Source organism: Labrus bergylta, chromosome 15 (genome assembly GCF_963930695.1).
Source record: "Labrus bergylta chromosome 15, fLabBer1.1, whole genome shotgun sequence".
NCBI lineage: Eukaryota > Metazoa > Chordata > Actinopteri > Labriformes > Labridae > Labrus > Labrus bergylta.
In genome coordinates, this window is record NC_089209.1 from 12,086,647 (window position 1) to 12,107,115 (window position 20,469).

The 20,469-nt window shown below is 41.6% G+C and overlaps 1 protein-coding gene across 8 annotated transcripts in view; it reads left to right on the forward strand.

Moving 5' to 3' along the window:
- The window catches only part of utrn (utrophin), a 180,616-nt gene that overhangs the window by 118,323 nt on the left and 41,824 nt on the right, over positions 1-20,469 (forward strand). For all 8 annotated transcript variants that reach the window (XM_020632857.3, XM_065963756.1, XM_065963760.1 and 5 more), the window contains 7 exons: positions 3,384-3,513; positions 5,700-5,968; positions 7,117-7,263; positions 9,686-9,764; positions 10,972-11,032; positions 16,700-16,761; positions 17,544-17,618. In XM_020632857.3, the coding sequence (XP_020488513.2) occupies positions 3,384-3,513; positions 5,700-5,968; positions 7,117-7,263; positions 9,686-9,764; positions 10,972-11,032; positions 16,700-16,761; positions 17,544-17,618 (823 nt within the window). The remainder of the gene's footprint in view (positions 1-3,383; positions 3,514-5,699; positions 5,969-7,116; positions 7,264-9,685; positions 9,765-10,971; positions 11,033-16,699; positions 16,762-17,543; positions 17,619-20,469) is intronic.

Below are 20,469 nucleotides of genomic sequence, written 5' to 3' on the forward strand. Positions count from 1 at the left end.
AAAACATTTATTTTTTTTCTTAACCTGAAAGTAGAACATGTGTTTGATATTTCCCTCTCATGCTCCCTCAAAAGGCGTGTCCCGGTGTGACACTCTGATAACGTGAAGTTTCACACACACACACACAAAAAAAACATTATAGTGTAGGGAAAGGTCTTTGGTGTTGTCTTCTGTCTGAACTGCAGGGAACTGGAAGACACACAAAGAGGCTTTTTGTAACTGAGGGAAATACTTGGCACTGACTTGTTGTGTTGGATTTCGTATGTGACACTTTGAAGCTAGTCAACACTGAAAAACACTACTGCAACACTACTGACAATCACTATGTCACTATGTGACAATAAGTAGTACAGTTACATTAAACTAGTTACACCATCTAAATAATAGGCCAATATTCACAACCCTGACCTTGGAATCAGCAGCGAGTCAAGTGACAAATTCTACTAAAAGATTCCTTTCACCTTAAGTTGTATAGCATGGACGTCATCAGCACATGGGTCACACTTGTTTTGCGTTTTTTTTTTGTTTGTTTGTTTGGGTTTTTTTGTTTTTTTTTAATCACCTCGAGGTTTGAAACGGATTAGAGATTGAGCATTCACTTTACAAGAGATGTTTACCTAAATTGACTCAAAACCGAAAATGCTCAACGCTTCAAATCATCCTTTTTAACACAGTGAACATTTCTAGAAAGCAGTGGTGGTTCTAGAGTCTTTTGGGGCCCTAAGCAAACATTTACAGCATTCATCACCTTTATGTTATAAATACCAAGCCAATGTGGAAGTGCAAAATCCTGCAGTTTATCGAGGGTCTGCTTAAGGCTGAACCCCGGAAGTCACATACACAACACAGCCAAAAAAGCCTGTTTGTACATCATGAATAAACATGTTTACAGCCTGGTTTTCACAAGGGAAAATGCATGCAACACAGAACAATGAGAGTGATTGCTGTCATATGGGGCTCTCTAAGGGAGGTTTCCTCCTCATTGCAAGATTTGCCCATTTTAAGCCACTGCTGTGGTTCAAAGTTTGTCATCCCTTGTGGCTCCCATACTGGCCTGGGGCCCTACACAGTTGCCTTTCCCTGCCTGTTGACAAGCAGCGCCTCTGCTAGAAAGCCTGCCTGATTGTCTGTTTACATATGCACCTCACAGTGAGTGACATTCCCTATCCAATGGGAGATGGGAATTCATGAGGCAGGACATGACGTTTAAAGGAAGATGAGGAAATGGCAGATGAAGCAGCAGTATCGCACTTGCTTGACTTTTAGCAAAATGCAAATCTAAATAAACAAACTATTTCCATCCAGTTTGATCCCGTCTGAAGCCTCTTCCAAATCTGTAAGAGAAAATACGAAAGGAAGGTGGACTAAAGGGGAGGACGTTGGTTTCACAGCTTCACTCCTCAGCCACCTTTTCTTATCGCTGCTCCACATTCACACCTCTTTTCCTCTTCCTCGATCACCTCTCATTTAGTTTCAATCTCTCAAGCTTCCCCCCTCGTAGCTACCGGTCTGTGATGTTTCCTCCATGAGAGAAAGATGCTGGAATGGAGCAAACCTTTCAGTAGCGGGGGTGTTCCAATTTGTCGTCAACTGGAATGAACCAGCATGAGAGTACTTCTTTTTCCATTAACTTGTCATTGCATTGGGCTTAACTTCGCTTTTTTTTTTAACGTCACCTTTACTGAAACTTTTCCGCAGCAATGAGCATGTTTACTGTAAAACTAGAGCGTTGCATCTTCCCTCCCTTGCTTCTCTTTCCCTTCTCTTCTTATCTCTTCAGACGGTTCTGCTGTACATACCATGCTGCTGAATCCAGCATGTTGTCATCTGCTGCTCAGTCAATGTTGTGCCCATGAAAAACATATCTAATATTCTACTGAACTCATCCGATGATAAGTCTGATTGACATGAAACTTTATCAAAACATCCCATCTAATCAAAGCAATAACACACTCTGATAGGCAAATAAGTCTCCCGGGGGTCACCCTTAAAAAAAAAAAAAAGAATAATTATACTGCTACATGCCATGCTCACTCTTTCTCTCTGGTTTTATCGTCTGAGTTGAGCTGACATAAGGCTGACTTGTTGATATAAGTTAAGAAAAACCTCCATCAAAGGGACTTTTTTTTTATTAAATCTCTTTTTCTATATTGAGGATTGTAAGTGTGTCTGGATAGCAATATATTGTTCGCATGGTCGTTCGTGAGCTGCAGTTTGAGCTGCTATGCAAGAAGATGAGCGAAGATATTGCTAGCGGACTCTTTAATGATGATTCCTGCGGGGTTGTAATACCCAGCAGCTCGTCTTACTCGTGGACCGCTTGGATTATTTCACCCCAACCTCGAGAAAGTGCCCTCACACCCCTGCCTTCAACCTCTGCTCTCCTCTCAGCGCTCTCAATCCCGCTGACACTCCTAACGCGGCCGCTCTTTCCTCGTCTTCTCCCTCTTAACAAGCAGGAGGCTGGGAAGAAGAGAGAGCGTTTTGTTATGCAGCTTTCGCCTAATTAGCCGAGGAGAGCTTGTTGTTTATTCCATCCATAAGCTGAACGTGAACATCTGGTCGTCGTCTTTTTTCCCCAACATGTGCACGTATGGGTTAATCATAAGCGCCTGTTTTTTCTTTTGGTTGTAATTTAATGAATGTCAGAGCTAATTACAGCAGAACTGGTTAATCAGCAGGTATTTTTTTTCTGTGGGAGGGGAGCAGTGATCTGGGTGCAAAGCCTCGTTCAAGATACATCGGGGTTCATTTCGAGTTCATTTGCACGGAAGATATCAGGAGATAAGAGTCGCGCATACACATACCTGCAGAGGAAATGCATTAATTATATCTTCTTCTTTTTTTCAAACCTTGTGCGGAAGTGGAACTCTTGCAAATGCTTATTCTTTCTCATTGAGATGACTTATTACTAATCCAGAAATTGCACAAACCGGACTGTCTTTATGTTCGAACCTGACCGTTATTGGCTATAGAGAGAGAGAAATGTACAGATGGCATTACAGCAGCTGATATAGTTAGCTGTTTAGATTTAACACCGACTTTCTCAAGAAAAGATACTCCTGAAAAAGGCTTCTTTAGGAATAGTTCATATTATTTCACTATGTCACTTAGATTCTGGTCTGCACCACTGTCTGCTTAGATATGATGCTCTGCTACATATGACAATGCAGGGAATAGTAGAAACTATGCATTAGAAACACCCCCTGCTAGCTGAAAGATGATACCATTTTCAAATCACCCAAAGCATTTTTCTGCTTAATATGTTGTTCTGTAAAATTCCTCATTGATGATTTCTTTCAGTCTGGATTCATTTTTTCCCTAATCCTCACATATTAACTTGTTTCTTGATTGCTGCTCTGCCTCTTTTTTTTTTTCTTCAGGCTATACGCTCAGAATTGAAGGAACGGGAGCACTTGGTGGTCAGCACTTTGGATCAAGCCCGGACGTTTCTTGCCGACCAGCCCATCGAAGGTCCCGGAGAGCCGCGCAAGAACCTGCAGGCAAAGACAGGTACATTTTACAATATCCATTAAAAAAAACCAAAAAAAAAACCTTTCACACATTCACTCCAGTGTGTGGGAAGGAACTAGATGGACATTATCATGAGCATTAGAGAGCAGCTCATTAAATTGTGCTCCCACCTGATGGAAAAATGGAAAACCCATTTTATATTAGACATGTTGCCGGCACTCTCATTAAATGACTACCTTCAGTCCACAAGAGCACATGTTCATTTTCAGTTTCTTAATACAGCAACTTTATTATTTCCTGTTGCCTTTGGCTCAAGCTTTGATTTACCATGACCAGGATGACTAAGAGACAAGTTGTACTAAAATAGCACCTCTTACTCACTCATAAGTACGCTAATGTAATTGTACAGCAGCATACTAAGACTTTCACTTGCTATTCATACATTTTTACAGGTGTCATAGTGTCCACCCATTATGCGTCTAAAATATTGTGTGAGTACCAGAAAGTAGTGTTCATGCAAAGGGAAAAAGGTTGAAAAAGTCTATTTTTGTGGGGTATTTTCTTTCTTTATTAAATATGTCACAGTAGAAAGTTTACAGGAAATGTGGGAAGAGAAAGAATTGTGATGACATGCAGTAAATGCCCACGACTATACTAAAAGCCGGAGGAAGTTTTCGATTAAATGTTCAGGGTCTTGCACCCCGAGGTCACCCGAATGCATTCCTAGTCTCCTTTTTGACCTGCTTGCAGCACCAGATCAGCACAATTTCTCACTCAGTATGGAACCAGTAAGCTCTCAGACATTCACAGAAGGCGTGTTGCACCAACAACCTATTTGCCCCATTTGTGAGGTCAAGTTCCCTCCAAACACCATTACCTTAATAAAGTGAGCCAGTGGTAGTACTACGCACATTTTATCAGATAATCCATGAATTAAATATGCAGTTACTCATTCAGCATTCTCTCTCAGACTGTTTTGGATGCAGCAGGGAAGTCTTGGTTAAGTCAGCACATTTCCCTTCAAACTAAAACCCTACTGTGTAAATAATTAAACCGACCCGAGAGGCTGTGTAGGGGCGTGGCAGGACTTCAGAGCCCCCTTACTGATAGGCTTGTTGTCTGTGATCTTTGATACGGATATCAAAGCGTCGCCTCATTGTATAAATAGATTAAAAATCCAGATCGGAGGCTGCGCTTGCTGTTTAATCAGAGGAGAAGGGATTTTTCAGAGTGACACTGCAGTAAAGTCTTAACCACTGTCTTACATTCTGATTCTTTTTTTAAACTGCATCTAAGCAGACTTGTTTTTCTGTTTGTAGCATGCATCATTTTTTAAATTGTCTAATCACTGCCTGCACTACGTCTCACAGATGTCTGGTTGTATGCATGTTTTTGAGGGAAACATGAGATAATATTGTTGAGGTGAGACATGTGAAGACTGTAATCCTGTCACAACCCTTGTGAGGAGACCTTAGAACTCCTTAGAACTCATGAAAGCAGCTCATCTTTCTCTGTAGGTGAAATGGGTATTCTGGGAGCAGTTTTCTCTCCTTCCCAACCTTTTCTTCCCTCCCTGATCCGTCACAATTATCCCATCCTCTCACCTCTGCTGCCTTCTTCATTCCCTAGACCCTCGCTCTGTCTCTCACCCTTCTTTTTTTTTTTTTTTCTCGCTTAAGGGTTCCTTTCTCAATGCCTTGACTGCCACTTCTCCCTTCCTCTCTGTAGTCTAGACCTTTTTCTTTTTTTTTTTTTCTTATTACCATTTGCCCTTCTCTTTTCCCTCATCATCTTGCGTTTTGCTGCCGAGGCTGAAATCGAACAAAGGATGTGCAAACAATGGGATGTAATTTGCAGGAAGAGGATGAAAAATGCCCCAGAAAGGTGTATTCAATATTCCAACCTAAACGATTGGAAACAGTGTTTACAATGTCAAAAATGTGGGCCGATTATAGTGGAAACACAGCCGTGATCCACAGATGAGGACTGATGTATCTTATGGAAATTGACTGGAGATAAATGTGAAGAAGAAATGAATTTTAAGCTTCAAGTTTCATTAAACCATCTTGATAAAAGTAGAGGTTGTAGAAAATATCACTCTAAACTCCCTGTTTTTGGATCGTAACTAAATTAGTATTAAAGACAGACAAAGGAAATGAAAAGTGTCTTTGTCAACAAGCTAACTAACTTCTTCCTTAATGCGACTTTTCCAACCCTTCCTCCAGACCTCACCCCGGAGGAGAAGGCTCGAGGGTTGGCCCGGGCCATCCGCAAGCAGACGGGCGAGGTGAGGGAGCGATGGGAGCGCCTGAAGGGACACATGGGCGGCTGGCAGAGTCAGGTGGAGGGAGCGCTGGAGCGACTCCAGGAGCTGCAGAGCTCCATGGATCAGCTGGACCTGCGGCTGACCCGGGCGGAGGAGCTCAAAGCTACCTGGCAGCCTGTGGGGGATCTGCTCATCGATTCACTGCAGGACCACATCGAAAGGACCATGGTGGGTCAGAGAGACTCTGAAGTCAGCCACACATTGATCAGGGAAAAACAAGATTGTTGAAAGTTTGAAAGTGTAACTTTATGAATACAATCATTGGTTTGATTCAGTAAAAGCTTTAGCTTAAAACTGAACATCCATAATAAGTGTGTTCAATGATGAGACTGAGACTTTCTTACTACCTTTTTATTTTATTTTTAGGACAAAAAAACAACTTTATTTTCTGAGTAGCCAAAAAAAACAAGCTACAAGTTTAGTTAACAAGAAGCAAAATGTGCTTCCTAATAATAGAGTATACAAATAATGAGGCAGTAACAGAGGAGGTGTTGACAACGGAGGAGAAAAGGCAGCACCAGAAATAGTCAAATCGTGACAGTTAGCGTGTGTGAAGCTAACTCACTCATCACTGTTGCGTTTCTTTTGACTGTCTGTAACAACACCACACATCTCACTGATTGACTCCCCGTGGTATCGGCACTTTGGCCAATTATATTGCTTCATATCCATGTCATGTAGGCTTCCAATTTCATAAAAGTCTCTGTGATTAGATTTCACTTTGACAGCCAGAACACTGACGAAGCATGCAGGCGTGAAGTTTTTATTGACAGCCACCGTAGACACTTCAGATTAAAATCATAGCTCAAGTAAACTCAATTTAAAACTTTTTTTATTATCTCCAATCAGAGATTATGAGTTTAACTCAGTGGGTGAGACAGATGAACTCCAATTAAGGTGCAATTGCAGATAAGTTTGTTATTATCACGCTTAGATTGAGATAGCAGAGATGCAGAATACCAAATTTGTATGTTCATAAATGTTATTCACGATGGCCTCTGACTTATATTTTTCGATTTTTTTTTCAACTTGCATTCTGAGTTACACATATTTTTGTATTTCAGAAACCTATATTTTTTAATCTTTTGATAAGAGTTATTTTTCTAAATAAGTTTTCACTCAGAGTCTATAGTTCTTTTGTTTATGTATTGTCTGTTATTCCTTTATTCTAACTGAGCTGACTGAGTACCTCCTTTTGTAACTTGTCATGCTCTAAGATTTTCTGGAATGACGATTGACTTCCTTGAATTTTTGAATCCTCACATGTAATGTTTACTTTCCACCCTTTTAACAATACACAACTCTTTTCCCCCCAGGCTTTCAAAGAGGAGATCGCCCCGTTCCGTCAGGATGTACAAAACGTCAATGAGCTTTCTGCAGAGCTGACGCCTTTAGACATCCAGCTTTCCTCCACTGCCTCCAGACAACTAGACCAGCTCAACATGAGATGGAAACTACTACAGGTAGTTTAGACCCTCCTGGATCTTATTTAGATGCTAAAGAACACATGTTCTTCTTTGATTTCTCTTTGGTTTGACTTGTCTTCCCACTGCATTTTGCCCAAGTAAATACCGTCTCCAGTACCTCCTCATCCTCTTTCTTCAAGTTCCCCCATTCTCCTACTACCTCCCTGTGTGTGTTTGATCACTTCTCTCTGTTTCTGTCGCTGTCTCCTTCAGTTTCTCTCGATCTCTCTGTCTTCTGATTCTACTTTGTGTCATCCAAACACCCAGGGGACTGAGAGTTGTCCCTCTACCTGTGTACCTGTTTTATTTGAATGCAGCTCTCGTTTCTCTTGCTGCAACACTTTGTTGCCGCACATCAATGGACACTGTTTCTCACAGAACAACAGTCACATTCTTGGCTCTGCGTACACCCTTAACGTCTCGGTGTGATCCGCCGAGGACTCGCTCAGTGTTTCTCGGAGTGAAGCGTGTCTCGGGCCTAGAGGGAGAGTCGTGGGGGAAGCCTCTGTAGAAGAAATCAGAGGAGATGTGATGTTTGTATTTAAAGGTTGTATGAGCATAAGAGCAAAGCAGTGTGAAATTCAAATGAGCTAGCTTGTGAATAGAATCAGTTTTTCAAACATTACTCCTTATAAAGCAAGGTCAACTCAGACAAGACAGAGATATTTGCAGAGCAATTTGAAATCAAAGTATTTTTTCCCAATCAGACCTGTCCCCAGTGGTGGATGGAGGACTGAGGAACAGCGCTGTGGAAACTTGTGCAGTATGTCTGGTATACATTGTTGCTGTAGATTTAAGGGGGCTGCAACAAAGCAAAGAAAAAGGAGTTATAGAAAAAACACAAAGTCATTCCTTTTTCTGTGTGCCACTGCCTTGTAATGAGATGGGTTGGCTGGGCTAATTTGTAGCCTCAAGATATTTCCTATGTATTGTACTGACAGACATTAATAGTCTTCCTGTCTGCAGAATGACCATAACTCAAACTCTGAGTCTGAGGAGGGCAGAGTTTCAGTGAGCTGCACTTTTTAGACTCTTTGTTGTCGGCTCGTTTTTTTTTTTTTTTTCCTTTGGTCTGCAGGAAGGCCACAGCTTAGTAAGATGATTTGGTTTTTCTCATGCAGACAGCTCCCATCTTCCTCACAATGGGACAGTGACCACAATAGCCATTAGCGGCCAAAAAGAACCCTGAGCTATGGGGCCTTTTCCGTGCCTGTTTCCAGGATCCCTGCGTGGACAGCTGTGACTTGGCTGCTCTAACACACCTGATGTTTGTGAGGGAAAGAGAGTTTCAGTATCACTGACTGCCAATACTGTCCTGTTAGCCGGCCTGATGGAGAAAAAGAGTCTCTGTGGCTGAGTCGGGCACAGGTGCACAGCCTGAGAGGTGAATAACAGCTTTGCTTCTTACAGCTCTGTTACCCCAAGCTGTGAGAGGATCCACTGGCATGAAGCATGATAAATAAAGAAGCTGTTTTTCATACAGTTTTTCATTAGAATTCAAATATGAATTATAACAGGAACAGTTTTATACAATTAATGCTAAAGATGGTGTTGGTCAAATCCAGAGTGTGATGTTCACAGGCAACATTATTCACAGGATTCTGATACGGTTTAGGATTCTTATTTAACCAGTAATATCTTACTCTGTTGTTTCTTTATCACATGATTACATAAAGGACGAACGCAGCTTGGATTATAGCTGCTTGAATTTTCCACTTTCTTTTATTTACATTTTAGTGCAGAGATCTTAACAACGTGTCCTTGACCTATTTCCTGTACATAACTTGAGTTGAGGAAAACACAAGCCATCTGCATGATGCTGTTTTATTTGTTATCGTGATTATGATTCAGGACTGATTTAATGACATCATTTTTATTTCTAATGCTTTTTTTTTTTTGTGTGCAAAAATATGATGAAGGACATTTTATTTCCCAGGCATTTCATTTACTGAGCGAGCATAAAACAGATGTTGGAGGTTTAGTTGATTGTAAAATGTTTTCCATGTTCAGTCATACATCATTTTCTGTATATAAAGTTCAGTGACTAGTTTCACACTAATTAGTTCAAACTGAACTCGTCTTTGTTTAAGCTACATTTTTCGTGAGAAACTTTCTGTGATAAATGACTTGAAGTATACACATATTATCTCTGTTTCTTAGAGATATTTCAGAGAATATATTCGTACCTGGAGAAGAAGAAATGTTTTTGAGCTTGTTTTTTTTTTTTTTTACAGCAAATCCACCTCCAACTTAATTACACTGAAATTGAATTCATTCCAACCATGACACCACCTCCGGCCACTGTTCAGTTCTGTTTCACTGAATTTAACTTCCAGGCCCACAGCTGACTGTCCCCTCTTCTGTCTGTCTGCCTGTCTGTCTGTCTGTCTGTCTGTCTGTCTGTCTGTTCATGGTCCAGGTGGCAGTGGAGGAGAGACTGAAGCTGCTTCAGGAAGCCCACAGAGACTTCGGCCCCTCCTCCCAACATTTCCTCTCCAGTGAGTACAGAGACGATTAACCTCCTGTCGGAAATCTGAGCATTTCAAGGGACCAGAGTTAGTTTCCAGTTACATGTTTTCACTTCTCTTTAATCTTTTCATGTCCCATCTTCTTAATCTTCAGCCGTACGCTTCACACTTACATGCGCGCTTAGTGAATGTGTGAATATCTGCACATACTCATGCAGACGAGTCATTACTTTTGAATAATGCAGGGCTTAATTACAGCCCTCGCTCCTCTTCCTCCCACTTTAGAGTGGTCATTAGAGGAGAGAGAGAGAGAGAGAGACAGAGAGAGAGAGGAACGGAGACAAAGCTGGAGAGGAAAGACCAATGCACCCGTGTGAACATTAGACAAAACAGCCGCTCTCTCTATCTATCGTCATTTTCTATAATCAGAAGGCCATTAGCGGGCCGTCTGCTCCACCTGATCTGAAAAAAAGAAGCTGTGTCACCCAAACGCATGAATTTTCCAAAACCAAGCCCTGCTGAAATCAGGGCCAAATACTTTCTGTCTCTCCTTTCATCTTTCCCAGCACTATGACACTATCCACTCCATCTCATATTCGCTCTCATTACACTAGTCGCTTAATATTCCCAGAGGGATCAATAAAGTACGGCGTCCTTATCTCGCCCTATCCATCTCGTACATCTCCATATCTCACTTAATCTCTTTGTCTTACTGTCTTTTCATCTCCATCTGAGCGTAAAGCTGTGTCAAGGAGGAGGGGAAGCGGGTGATAAATCAAGCAACATGTCTGCTCTGTATAGCACTGAAGCGCTTCTAAAGCCTCACGTTTGGAAGGTTTTTAACACTGTTGGTTTGTTATTTCTAAGATTCCCTGGGTCTCTCTGTAGATATTTCACTTTTTTTGCACCCACAAAAAACCCCACAACAAACACCTTTCCTATTTTTACCTGTCACGCGCTCCTGTCTCTCTCCTCCCTCTTTCTGCCATCCCAACAACAACCATTTATTTTCTTTGCCTCGATGTAATGCACAGTAAGAGCCTTCCTTACATAGATAGATGAAGAAGTGTTGGATGTGAGGAAGATTTGAAGACAAGCGGCAAACATTAAACGGATTACTGTGCTGCATGGTAACTTTGTGCAATGCTTATTAAGATGGTGTTCTGATTTTGGCTGCTTGACTCCATATCTCCTTTTTTTTCTTTTTATCTTTGTGTCTCTCTCTGTTTGTCTGCAGCTTCTGTGCAGCTCCCCTGGCAACGTGCAGTTTCTCCGAATAAGGTTCCATATTACATCAAGTAAGTGGCGAGAAATTGCTTCGATAGCCATCTTTGGGTTTGTTGAAATTGTTTGCATGTGTGTGTGTGTGTTGTTTGTTTGCGTCAGTGATTACTGCACCCTGGCAGCCATTCGAGGCGGAGCAGTCAGGATATTTTGTTCTTTCAAGACATTTTTATTTATCCCGTCTCCTTTATTAACAGTTCTCAGTGCGTTATGTGTGTAACCTCTAAACCGGCTGTGTGAGTTGTGAGCACTTAAATCGAAGAGTACTTTCCCTGTCTTAAACGGTTTCATTTGACTAAAACTTAGAGGCCTGTAAAGAGCAAACTACTCACTACGGTTTAAAAGAAAGCAGAGCTCAGTGAAAAGTAAGACAACTGAACAACCGAGTTTTCTGAAGCTAGCTTATATTTCTCTCTTATAGTCCTTCCCTTTGCACCTCTTCATTCATTTTCTTGATCCAGAGGTTTGTCGATTCCACTGTAGATATATAGGGTTGGGCGTAGGTTGTTATATTCTCGTCTTTTTAGGCCATAGATATTGTTTTCTTCAGTTTGGAAGTCTGTTGGTTCTCCTTCAGTTGTACTCTTGCCACAACACGGCGTTCTTATGCCCCTAGAAACAGCGTCCCTGAGTGGGCGGGGCTTGCTCTTTTCCCCCATGTGGTTTCAGGGCTAACGTCGGGCGAGGGAGAGGTCTGCATAAAGAAACATGTGTGAAACATGTTCGAGCCTCTCAGCCAGAAGTAAACAAGCTGAAGGAAGCACCTTTGCGTCCATGTGAACACAGAGCTGGGAACAACAAATCCAGAGGGAATTTTACCTCATTGTCTTTTGAGACATTTTTATAAACATGTAGGGTATATTTGATTTTTGCTATATCAATATTTAGAATGTTGCATACTGGTCCTTTAATGCGTCCCTCTTAATGTAATTCATCCATATTCCCTGCTTATTTAGAAGGAGGTAAAAGGGCTGTTATGCTGTACACAAGGGATGTGACTGATATCAGCCCTCTAGGTTTTTATATCCTGAGGACATTTCTAGAATAGCCCAACAGAGATCTCCAGTTCCATTCATCGTAGGACTTGAAAATGTGATTAACCTCCACACTAGTGAAGCAGGAGAAGTATTAATCATTTCCCCCATGACATTGGTGAAAATAGATCCGTTGATTATGAAAACGTTTGCCAATTATCTTTCTGTCAAGTCGAATAACTGCACCAGCTCTGCTTGAAAATGCCTGTTGAAGCATTTATGGGCAATAAGAGTTAAAGGCAATCAGACCAACCAAGGATAAGTATGAGGATGTCCAGCTGCTGTGTTCTTCCGAGGGCAGACCCCAGTTTGAGCAGAATGATCCAGATGGTGATCAGCTTATGTTTTTGATTCAGCAATTTATACAAAGAAAGTTGACTGTTTAATAGCCCATTATCTAAAACCTCTTTCCTCAGGGATTCTAACTTTGAAGTCTATTTAACCTCTTCACATAAAGCTCTGACCTCTAATGACCTCTCATATACATACATTATAAGAGATGGTCAGGTAGCTTTTGTTCCATGTTTATTCTGAGCACGTTTCAGCATTTATTTCTCTCCTAATTAGGAGCTACCTTTCTGTCCATTTGCCCCTGTGTGTGTATTAAAATGCAAACGGTTTCACCTGCACATTTCTCATTCAGCCCAACATTAGCACCTTTTTTGGAATAGATAATACCTGGCTGAATCCCAGGACAGCTCCCACACTGTTCGAACAGTGACTATCTCAACTTTAATTTGATGTCTAACCTCACATTCCAGTTTCTGCCAAATCAGGTTTCTGTATTTCGACTTTTTTCTGGATATGTGTTGGTGGAAATCGAGACAGCTTATTTGCAGTTCTGGAGAATGTCAGCTCCAAAAGTTTGAGGGGACCTCATTATCCAGAAAGCATGTTACCTGAGTGAGCAAACTGCTGACTAACAAAACCTGAGTGAACTTTTCTTATGGTTAAAAACAACAAAACTTTGGGTAGCAGTTAAAGCTCTCTTTTTCTATTCCTACTCTCTTTGTTTCTCTCCCTCATTTCTATAGGGACACTGTTACTGCCTAACTTTTTGATTTAGGATGGTAAAACGGGTGTATTTTGTAGGGCTGCCACCTTTAATCGCCTTGTGCTGGGATTCGAAATGTCACTGTCTCAAAAAATAGTGAATTGTAATTTGTCCCTCTTGTACCACTTTCCACAAAACAACCTTAAAAAATAGCTGCAGCCCCAATTTTGTACAATAAAGCCCTCCAAATATTGTTTTATACAAGATTAAAGCAGCCACTTCAAATTGATGAAGCTTAGATTCAGTCTTTTGTGATTTAAACAACTCTGTCTTAATTTGTGCGGAGTTCAAAATAAAAGTTTTTCCAGGCAGAGAGGGGAAAAAAAAAAAAAGAATTCAGACGGAGAAAAACGGATTTAGAATAAGTCGAAGGGAGAGGGACACCTGTGCTGGGCCAGCAGTCTGGCACTAGAGGGGAGGATTTTAGATAAAAGCCACAGACAGCAAACGTTTGGGAGGACAGGCTTATAACTTTGAGAGTCAACATCAGCCTGTGATCACAGATGTGCCCACCCAACTCACCTTCATCCGCCCACACGCACGAACAAAACACCTGCAGAAGAGCAATTACACAAAACAAGACACACACCTGCTTTAAGATACACAAAGGGAGATTTGCATCCTCATAGCTGGCAAAGAAATGCTTTCACACATTACCAAACATGCAAATGAGCTGGAACCAAACACACACTGTCCCATTGTGAGCTCAGACCATATGTTCTGTCAACGCCTCTAGCGTGGTTGGACCGAGCTTTTGTTCTCTATTGCGTTCACTTTAACCCTTTAGGAACAGAAAGTGTGTGGCTTTTATTTTGAAATGCAGACAGTTTTCTTTACACTGCTACCTCTGGTCACCTTACTCACAGACACAGAGTTGCACATGCTGCCTGGTGCACACTCACACACTTAATTTGCAGCTTGAAAACTGAACTCCAAATCCATATCCAGGACTAATCACAGGTCGCTTTCAGTGCCGTGACATCCTTGGGACACCCGTGTCAGCCTGTGACACATTCATTTCCTTGAACCCCTCCTCGTCCTCGCTCCCATCTCCTCTAACCCCGCTTCGTCTTTTCTCAGAGCAGACAAAAGGTCCCAGATTAAAACCGCTCCTTGTCCAACCCCCCGGAGTGAGGAGTTCAGGCGACATATTGGGGGGGAAATCAAATGGCTTCACACGATGTTCTGTGCCTGCTGTCTCATGCTGGCAACTTTGCATGCCTTCCCATTTCAGCCGCTCTGGCACTTCTGGGGGGAGGGGGAGGGGGGGCTCACAAGCCTTGAGGCTTTGTGGGAGGAAATTAAGCAAGACTGCATCTCGGCAAAGATTAGAAGTGTCCTCTTTCTTGTCGCTTTTTTGTCAGGAAACATTGGGCGGAGTTGGTCCCTTATAGAAAAGACAGCCTTTAAATACATGGGTGGGCTTGATGCTGCTTTGATGGGTGTCTTTCTAACACGGGAAAAATGTACTTGAACAAAGTTTTTAAAGAATTCAAAGCTACCTTGACTGAGGTTTTAAAGCAGGAAGTTACTCTGGAATGAAAGAGCTTACTTTTTTTAAGGGCACAAAAGAGGCAGAGGATAGGAGGTGAAAGACAGAAGATGTCAGGCGGTGAATGCAGGCACTTATCACCTGTCAGACACACTCCTCGAGAAGTCTGGCAGGGGGCTGTCACATATTCACAAAAAAGGCTTCTAAAATTCATTCCGTCTCTTTCTTAAAAAAACATTCTTCTGCACACTCATGACTTGCACATAAGAAGAACATGTAAACTAAAGAAGATTATTTGTGGAACACATCGGCACAGAGATGAATGATATCCACACGGGTCGCCGAAATAAACACTAACTGGAAATTCCTATAGGTAACTTTAAGACTATTAATGTAAATCAAAGAGGCTGAAGAACAGAAAGACGTAAGAGAGTACTTTTTTTTTTTAGGGAAATATTTTCTTTTTGCTTGTTTGGTTCATTTGGTTTGGACCGGTCAATCAAGAATTTTTGCAAACAACAACAACAACAAGTGGATCTTAGTCCACTGTGAACACAAATCATGTTACAGGTGTGAGAGCGACCTCACACTCAGGACACACACAGCTGTATATAACCCTCGAGAAGGTTTTCAAATCTCCTTAAAAAAAAACATGAGTTTTTCTCCCCTGCTCTTTATTTTCCCTGATGCCTCTCCTTTTGCCTATGAATGTTTCCCGCTGTGTTATTTTAACTGGAGCTGCTTTGTAGTGAATGTGTCAGCCGTTTGCACACACAGGACAACAAAAAGATTGCTCAGACATTACAAAGGGACTGTGTTGACAGGAAAACGTCGAGGACAGTTGAACCTGACAATTCAGACGTTCTCATTATGGCATTCATGAGCTGTGGATGTAAACACACAAGCTTCCTAACGTTGGTGTTGATGGAAATGCTGCCTGCCTTATGTTGTGTATAAATATACAGTACAGATTTTTTTATTGTAGTTTGTGGACTGTGTTTCCCACAATTATGCCAACTCTTTAATCTGCTTTGATGCAACCTGTCACTCTTCAATGACAAAAATGTTGAATGACAGAGAAGTTGCAGCCTGGATAGCAAGTATCCTTCCTCCAGATCGAGTATTTTTGATAACTTGATTCATTGAAACCTTTTTTCAATCCAGGCAATGTCCTTGTAGTTTTTCAAAACCAAGGAGCATGTCTTTAGCACAGACATGTCCAGGTATAAGCTTTAGCTTCTTCTGCAGGTGCAAAAGGGGTCACCAGTCTGTACGGTTGCAGCATAGTGATGAACATCTCCCTGCCATCGCCATGTTTTCACTGTCAGCTCTCAGCTTCACTTCCTGCTGCCTGTCAGAGCCGTCGCAGAAACCACGGGGGAGCACTCTTATTTCAAAAAAGAGCCCGTCTTCTAGAAATCTCCGCAAACATTCCGAGTGGATCTGAGCGCCGCGTCTGACAGCGAGGTTCCTTCTCAGAAAACCCACACGCACACACAGTCATATCACGGCCAGCAGAAGCATCAAATAGATGCACTGATTCGAGCCGCAGCTTGAGAAAAGTCAGGTTCTTTGCTGATCTCCATTGAAGGCGTCCATGTTTGATCAGTTTTTTTTTTTTTGCGTGGGCCTCTTTTTATTATTTATTTTTCTGAGTTGGTTTTTCCAGTAGAGTAAGTTTGTTTGTGTTTCTTTGAGAGTGTGTGTGTGTGAGATTTTCTGCACACTGGGAGTTGAGGTCCCCTTATACTTGTGTCCCATGGTAGATGTTTGTTTGTGTTTGTGTGGGTGTTTAAAAGCTCTTTCTCAATCATTTTGTTTCTGTTTGCAGTAAGCCGTTGATACTTTCACAACAAACGGTGTTAAAGAAAGTGATAAAAGTTTGTTTGTGCGTATTTGTTTCGCCATCTTTTTGTGTCTACCTCTATATATTGTGTGAATGCTTCTGTGGTGTTCAGCTTTCAGGATAAACCTTTAAAGTGTTTAGTATCTATGTGTGTGTGTGTGTGTTCTGATGTCAGTGGTGCTTTTTAACTTTGCATGTACCTGATGTTTTTGTTTGTGTGTCTCACAGTCTGATATTTCTTGTTGTGTTCTCCAGTCACCAGACACAGACCACCTGCTGGGACCATCCAAAGATGACAGAGCTCTACCAGTCACTTGGTAAGAAACACACTATATAACACACTGTGTCCTCAGTCCCTGCCAACTGTGGGTTAAAAAAAGAAAAGTCTCGACGATCTTGTATTAGGGTCAGTTTATTCAAAGTCGACAAAAAACAAACCGAGGCAAACTACAACCCTGTCTTTTTAGCTACATCTGCTGACATCATCCATAGAGAAGGTGTTATTTTCCTTTGTTTTGACCTCATGAATATATATATACCGGTTGAACCAAAGCTTGCTTCAATTATGTGTTTGAGTCTTTTTTCTTAAAATGCTCACCAGCTAAATATATCTACAATTTAACTAAACACTTTGTTCTAGATCTGGCACAAGTTTGGGTTTTCATTTGATTTATAAAACTTATAAAACTAAGATCTCTTGCTGCAAAATTTTAGCTTGCATATTTTACACTTCCTGAAAGGAGGCTCTGAAATCAGCCTGTTTTTATAGCGAGGGATAAAAATAAATAAATCTTGTACTCATTTGTCTCTTATCTTGTTGGTTGACTTTTTTATATTAACTTGATGAATATTGCACCCTGATCTTTCACTTTCTCCTTTACTGCCTGTTTACATCCATAAACATGTGCGTGTCTCTGTGGGGCGACCAGTATGACTTTAATGAGCTGCTGGATAAGTAATAAGCTGTGAAACTTTGGGGAGCTTTTTTTATCTGTAGGTTGCTGGCTCAACAACTAGCAAGATTTTTGTTGCACCTCTGTATCTCATTTATATTTTTGTCTGTCTATTTTTAACCGTCTGTTTCTATCCCTGCTTGTAGCCGACTTAAACAACGTGAGATTCTCCGCGTACCGAACAGCGATGAAGATCCGCAGACTACAGAAAGCACTGTGTCGTAAGTTAAGACACACACACAGACACACACACACACACACACACACACACACACACACATTCATACATATGTTTAGACCTACAAGCTTGCTCTTGCTTCTTTTGAAGTCTGGGTGCAACGCGGGGGACAGCGTAATGATTTGAAGCTTTGCCAGAACAGCACAGGAGCTGAGGAGTTTTTTGGCCTTCAAAATTGCAAACACACTCTTAATATGTGTGTGTGTATGTGTGTGTGCATGATTTTTCTCCAGGCTCGGCCACAGCTGGTGCTTGTTTTAAGCCTGTTGAGCACAGCCTCATTTGGTGTGCACAGGTGGGACTTTTACTGAACTTGAGAGCTGCTGTTTTCTCGTTTATAATGGAAGCTTTTGAGGGAGGTAGCTGTTATGTGCAGTCTCAGGAGGCTATCATCCCAATCTACACACACACACACACTCATGCACACTGCAGGTGCACACAGGCTCTCACTTTTTTTTTGTGAGCTTTCACACAGCATGGAAGCAAATACTAAGGCTCAGCACAGAGTAATAGCAACTGTGACAAATGCAGACTATTATCCAGCTGTTGACACTATTATAGCAACACACACTGCGAGCACACACGACTCGTTTATATCCTGCTGTTGTTGGAAATCTGCTTTTTGCATGTGCTATCTAAAGGTGTGTGTGTGTGTGTGTGTGTGTGTGTGTGTGTGTGTGTGTGTGTGTGTGTGTGTGTGTGTGTGTGTGTGTGTGTGTGTGTGTGTGTGTGTGTGTGTGTGTGTGTGTGTGTGTGTGTGTGTGTGTGTGTGTGTGTGTGTGTGTGTGTGTGTGTGTGTGTGTGTGTGTGTGTACCTGAATAATAATGGATATCAAAGAGTGTTGTGGACTCTGTTGGTTTTTAATGAGTTTGGATGATTCGGCCGCTTTACGTCGCTAACTCATATCGCTTCTCTGATTGTGTGTGTGTGTGTTTGTCACATGGATGAATCAGCCTTAGTAACTTCAACCAATGGGGGGGGGGCACTGCAATTCAATTTCACCCATTAGATTAAAGGAGTCACAGTGCAACAAACACACACACACACATAAACACACATGCAGGGACACAAACAGGAGGAGGATCAACAGTTATTGGTTATTAGCCTGGATTCATGTGGTATTTATGCTTTGGGACCTGCGTGTGCCTGCATGAGTGTTATGTGTGTGTAGTAAACTGTGTGTGAGAGTATGACACACACTCGCACACAAACACTCATGAGAAGGATACTGCGATACGACTAATTGGGTTAAGTCTGTGCCAGGGGGGCTAGAGACACTCAAATGAGCATCCCGCTAATTTGACACAGACTCTCAGCATCATCTGCGTGTGGAATGAAGAAAACTTCCAAAAAAAGAACAGAAAAAGTAAAAGTGTTGCTCTCGGACAGAAACAGCCGTCCCGCTGTGCCTGCTCCACATGGACACACCACAGTAATTAGTGCTGTCCCGGGATCAGGGGCTAGCATAAGACAAGGAGCGAGCAAAAAAAAAGGGCAAATGAGGAGACCTGAGGGAGGGAGGAGCTGTGAGAGGAAGGGGCATTGTGAGGTGGAGCGACGTGAAAACTGCTCGTTGAAAAGCGTTAGTGTCATCCATACAGAAAGTGTTTGTGCCTCACGCATTTGTTGGATACACATGAGGCAATAAAGTGAAACCAGTGCCCTGAAAAACCACCTGTAGCAGATTAAACAGTGTGTGATTGTTTCACTGCTTAGCTGTTTGAGGTGAACTTGTTGACCTCTTCAGTGGACCTTGAATAAAGCATTAATTAAGAGTCTCATCAGAATATGAGCTTACCCTTAATAATCCTGAAACATTGTGTGAAAACAGTGTCCCTAATGCAGAGGTTGTGTTTCTTCTACCCATGATTAGAGCGATAAATAAATCCTTTTCAAAAAGAAAATTCTTCAAACAATGGTTCCACTTGTTTTGCTTGTTTGCCCTCAGAAACAAATGACATGTTTGTTTATTTGCGATATTTAGAGGTGTTGCTTGATGGGTGATTTATCCATTTTTAGAACCAGTCTTGCTGTTTCCCTCTGTCTCCAGTCTGTGTGCAAAAGCTAAGTTGACTGAAAAAGTGAGAAACAGTTTGCAGGTAATAGAAGAAAAAAAAAAAACTATATTTAGAGTGGCTCAGGGATTGTGAAATGTATTTTTGCAAATGTATTCGCATGTACTCTAGCAGGTAACAACACTACATGTGATCCTTTTGAAAGCCACCGTTCGTTGAATTTATGAGATGGGTTTATTTTCCTGCTCAAAGAAACTGCACAGCATGCACAGAATTACATAACTAGTGGTGCATTGCATTATGGGAAAATCATGTTTATCATCAGCACATTGGGGGGGGGGGAAGACACGTATCAAGCGGGGACACACACTATCTTCAAAAACCATTTGGAAAGTATGAAACTGGGACACGGGGATTATTGCAGACATTATTTGGTGCAAGTCAGTTTATTATTGGATTACATTTTCTTACTCCAGTGCTGGATTATTTCTTTGTTGTAGCTTAATTAGAGACAACCAAAGAAACACGAAATGTTAGGATGGAGTGCTTTGCATGTTTGACACTTTGAGTGTGTAAAGTGCTGCTGAAAGTGTCTTGATATATGAATGTGTATTTACTGTGTAGTTGTGGTGTGTTTGATACTGTGGCTGATTCCTTTGTTACATAGTGTCTGATGCTTGTACATTTTTCTCCTCGTTTGTCTTTCAGAGTTCAGATTTCTCTCACGCATTAATATTTCAACACAATGATCCGTCTGTTCTCTGTCTGCTCTCCCGGCAGACTCTCACAGTTAGCTGTTTTTTGAACTATTTTGGACA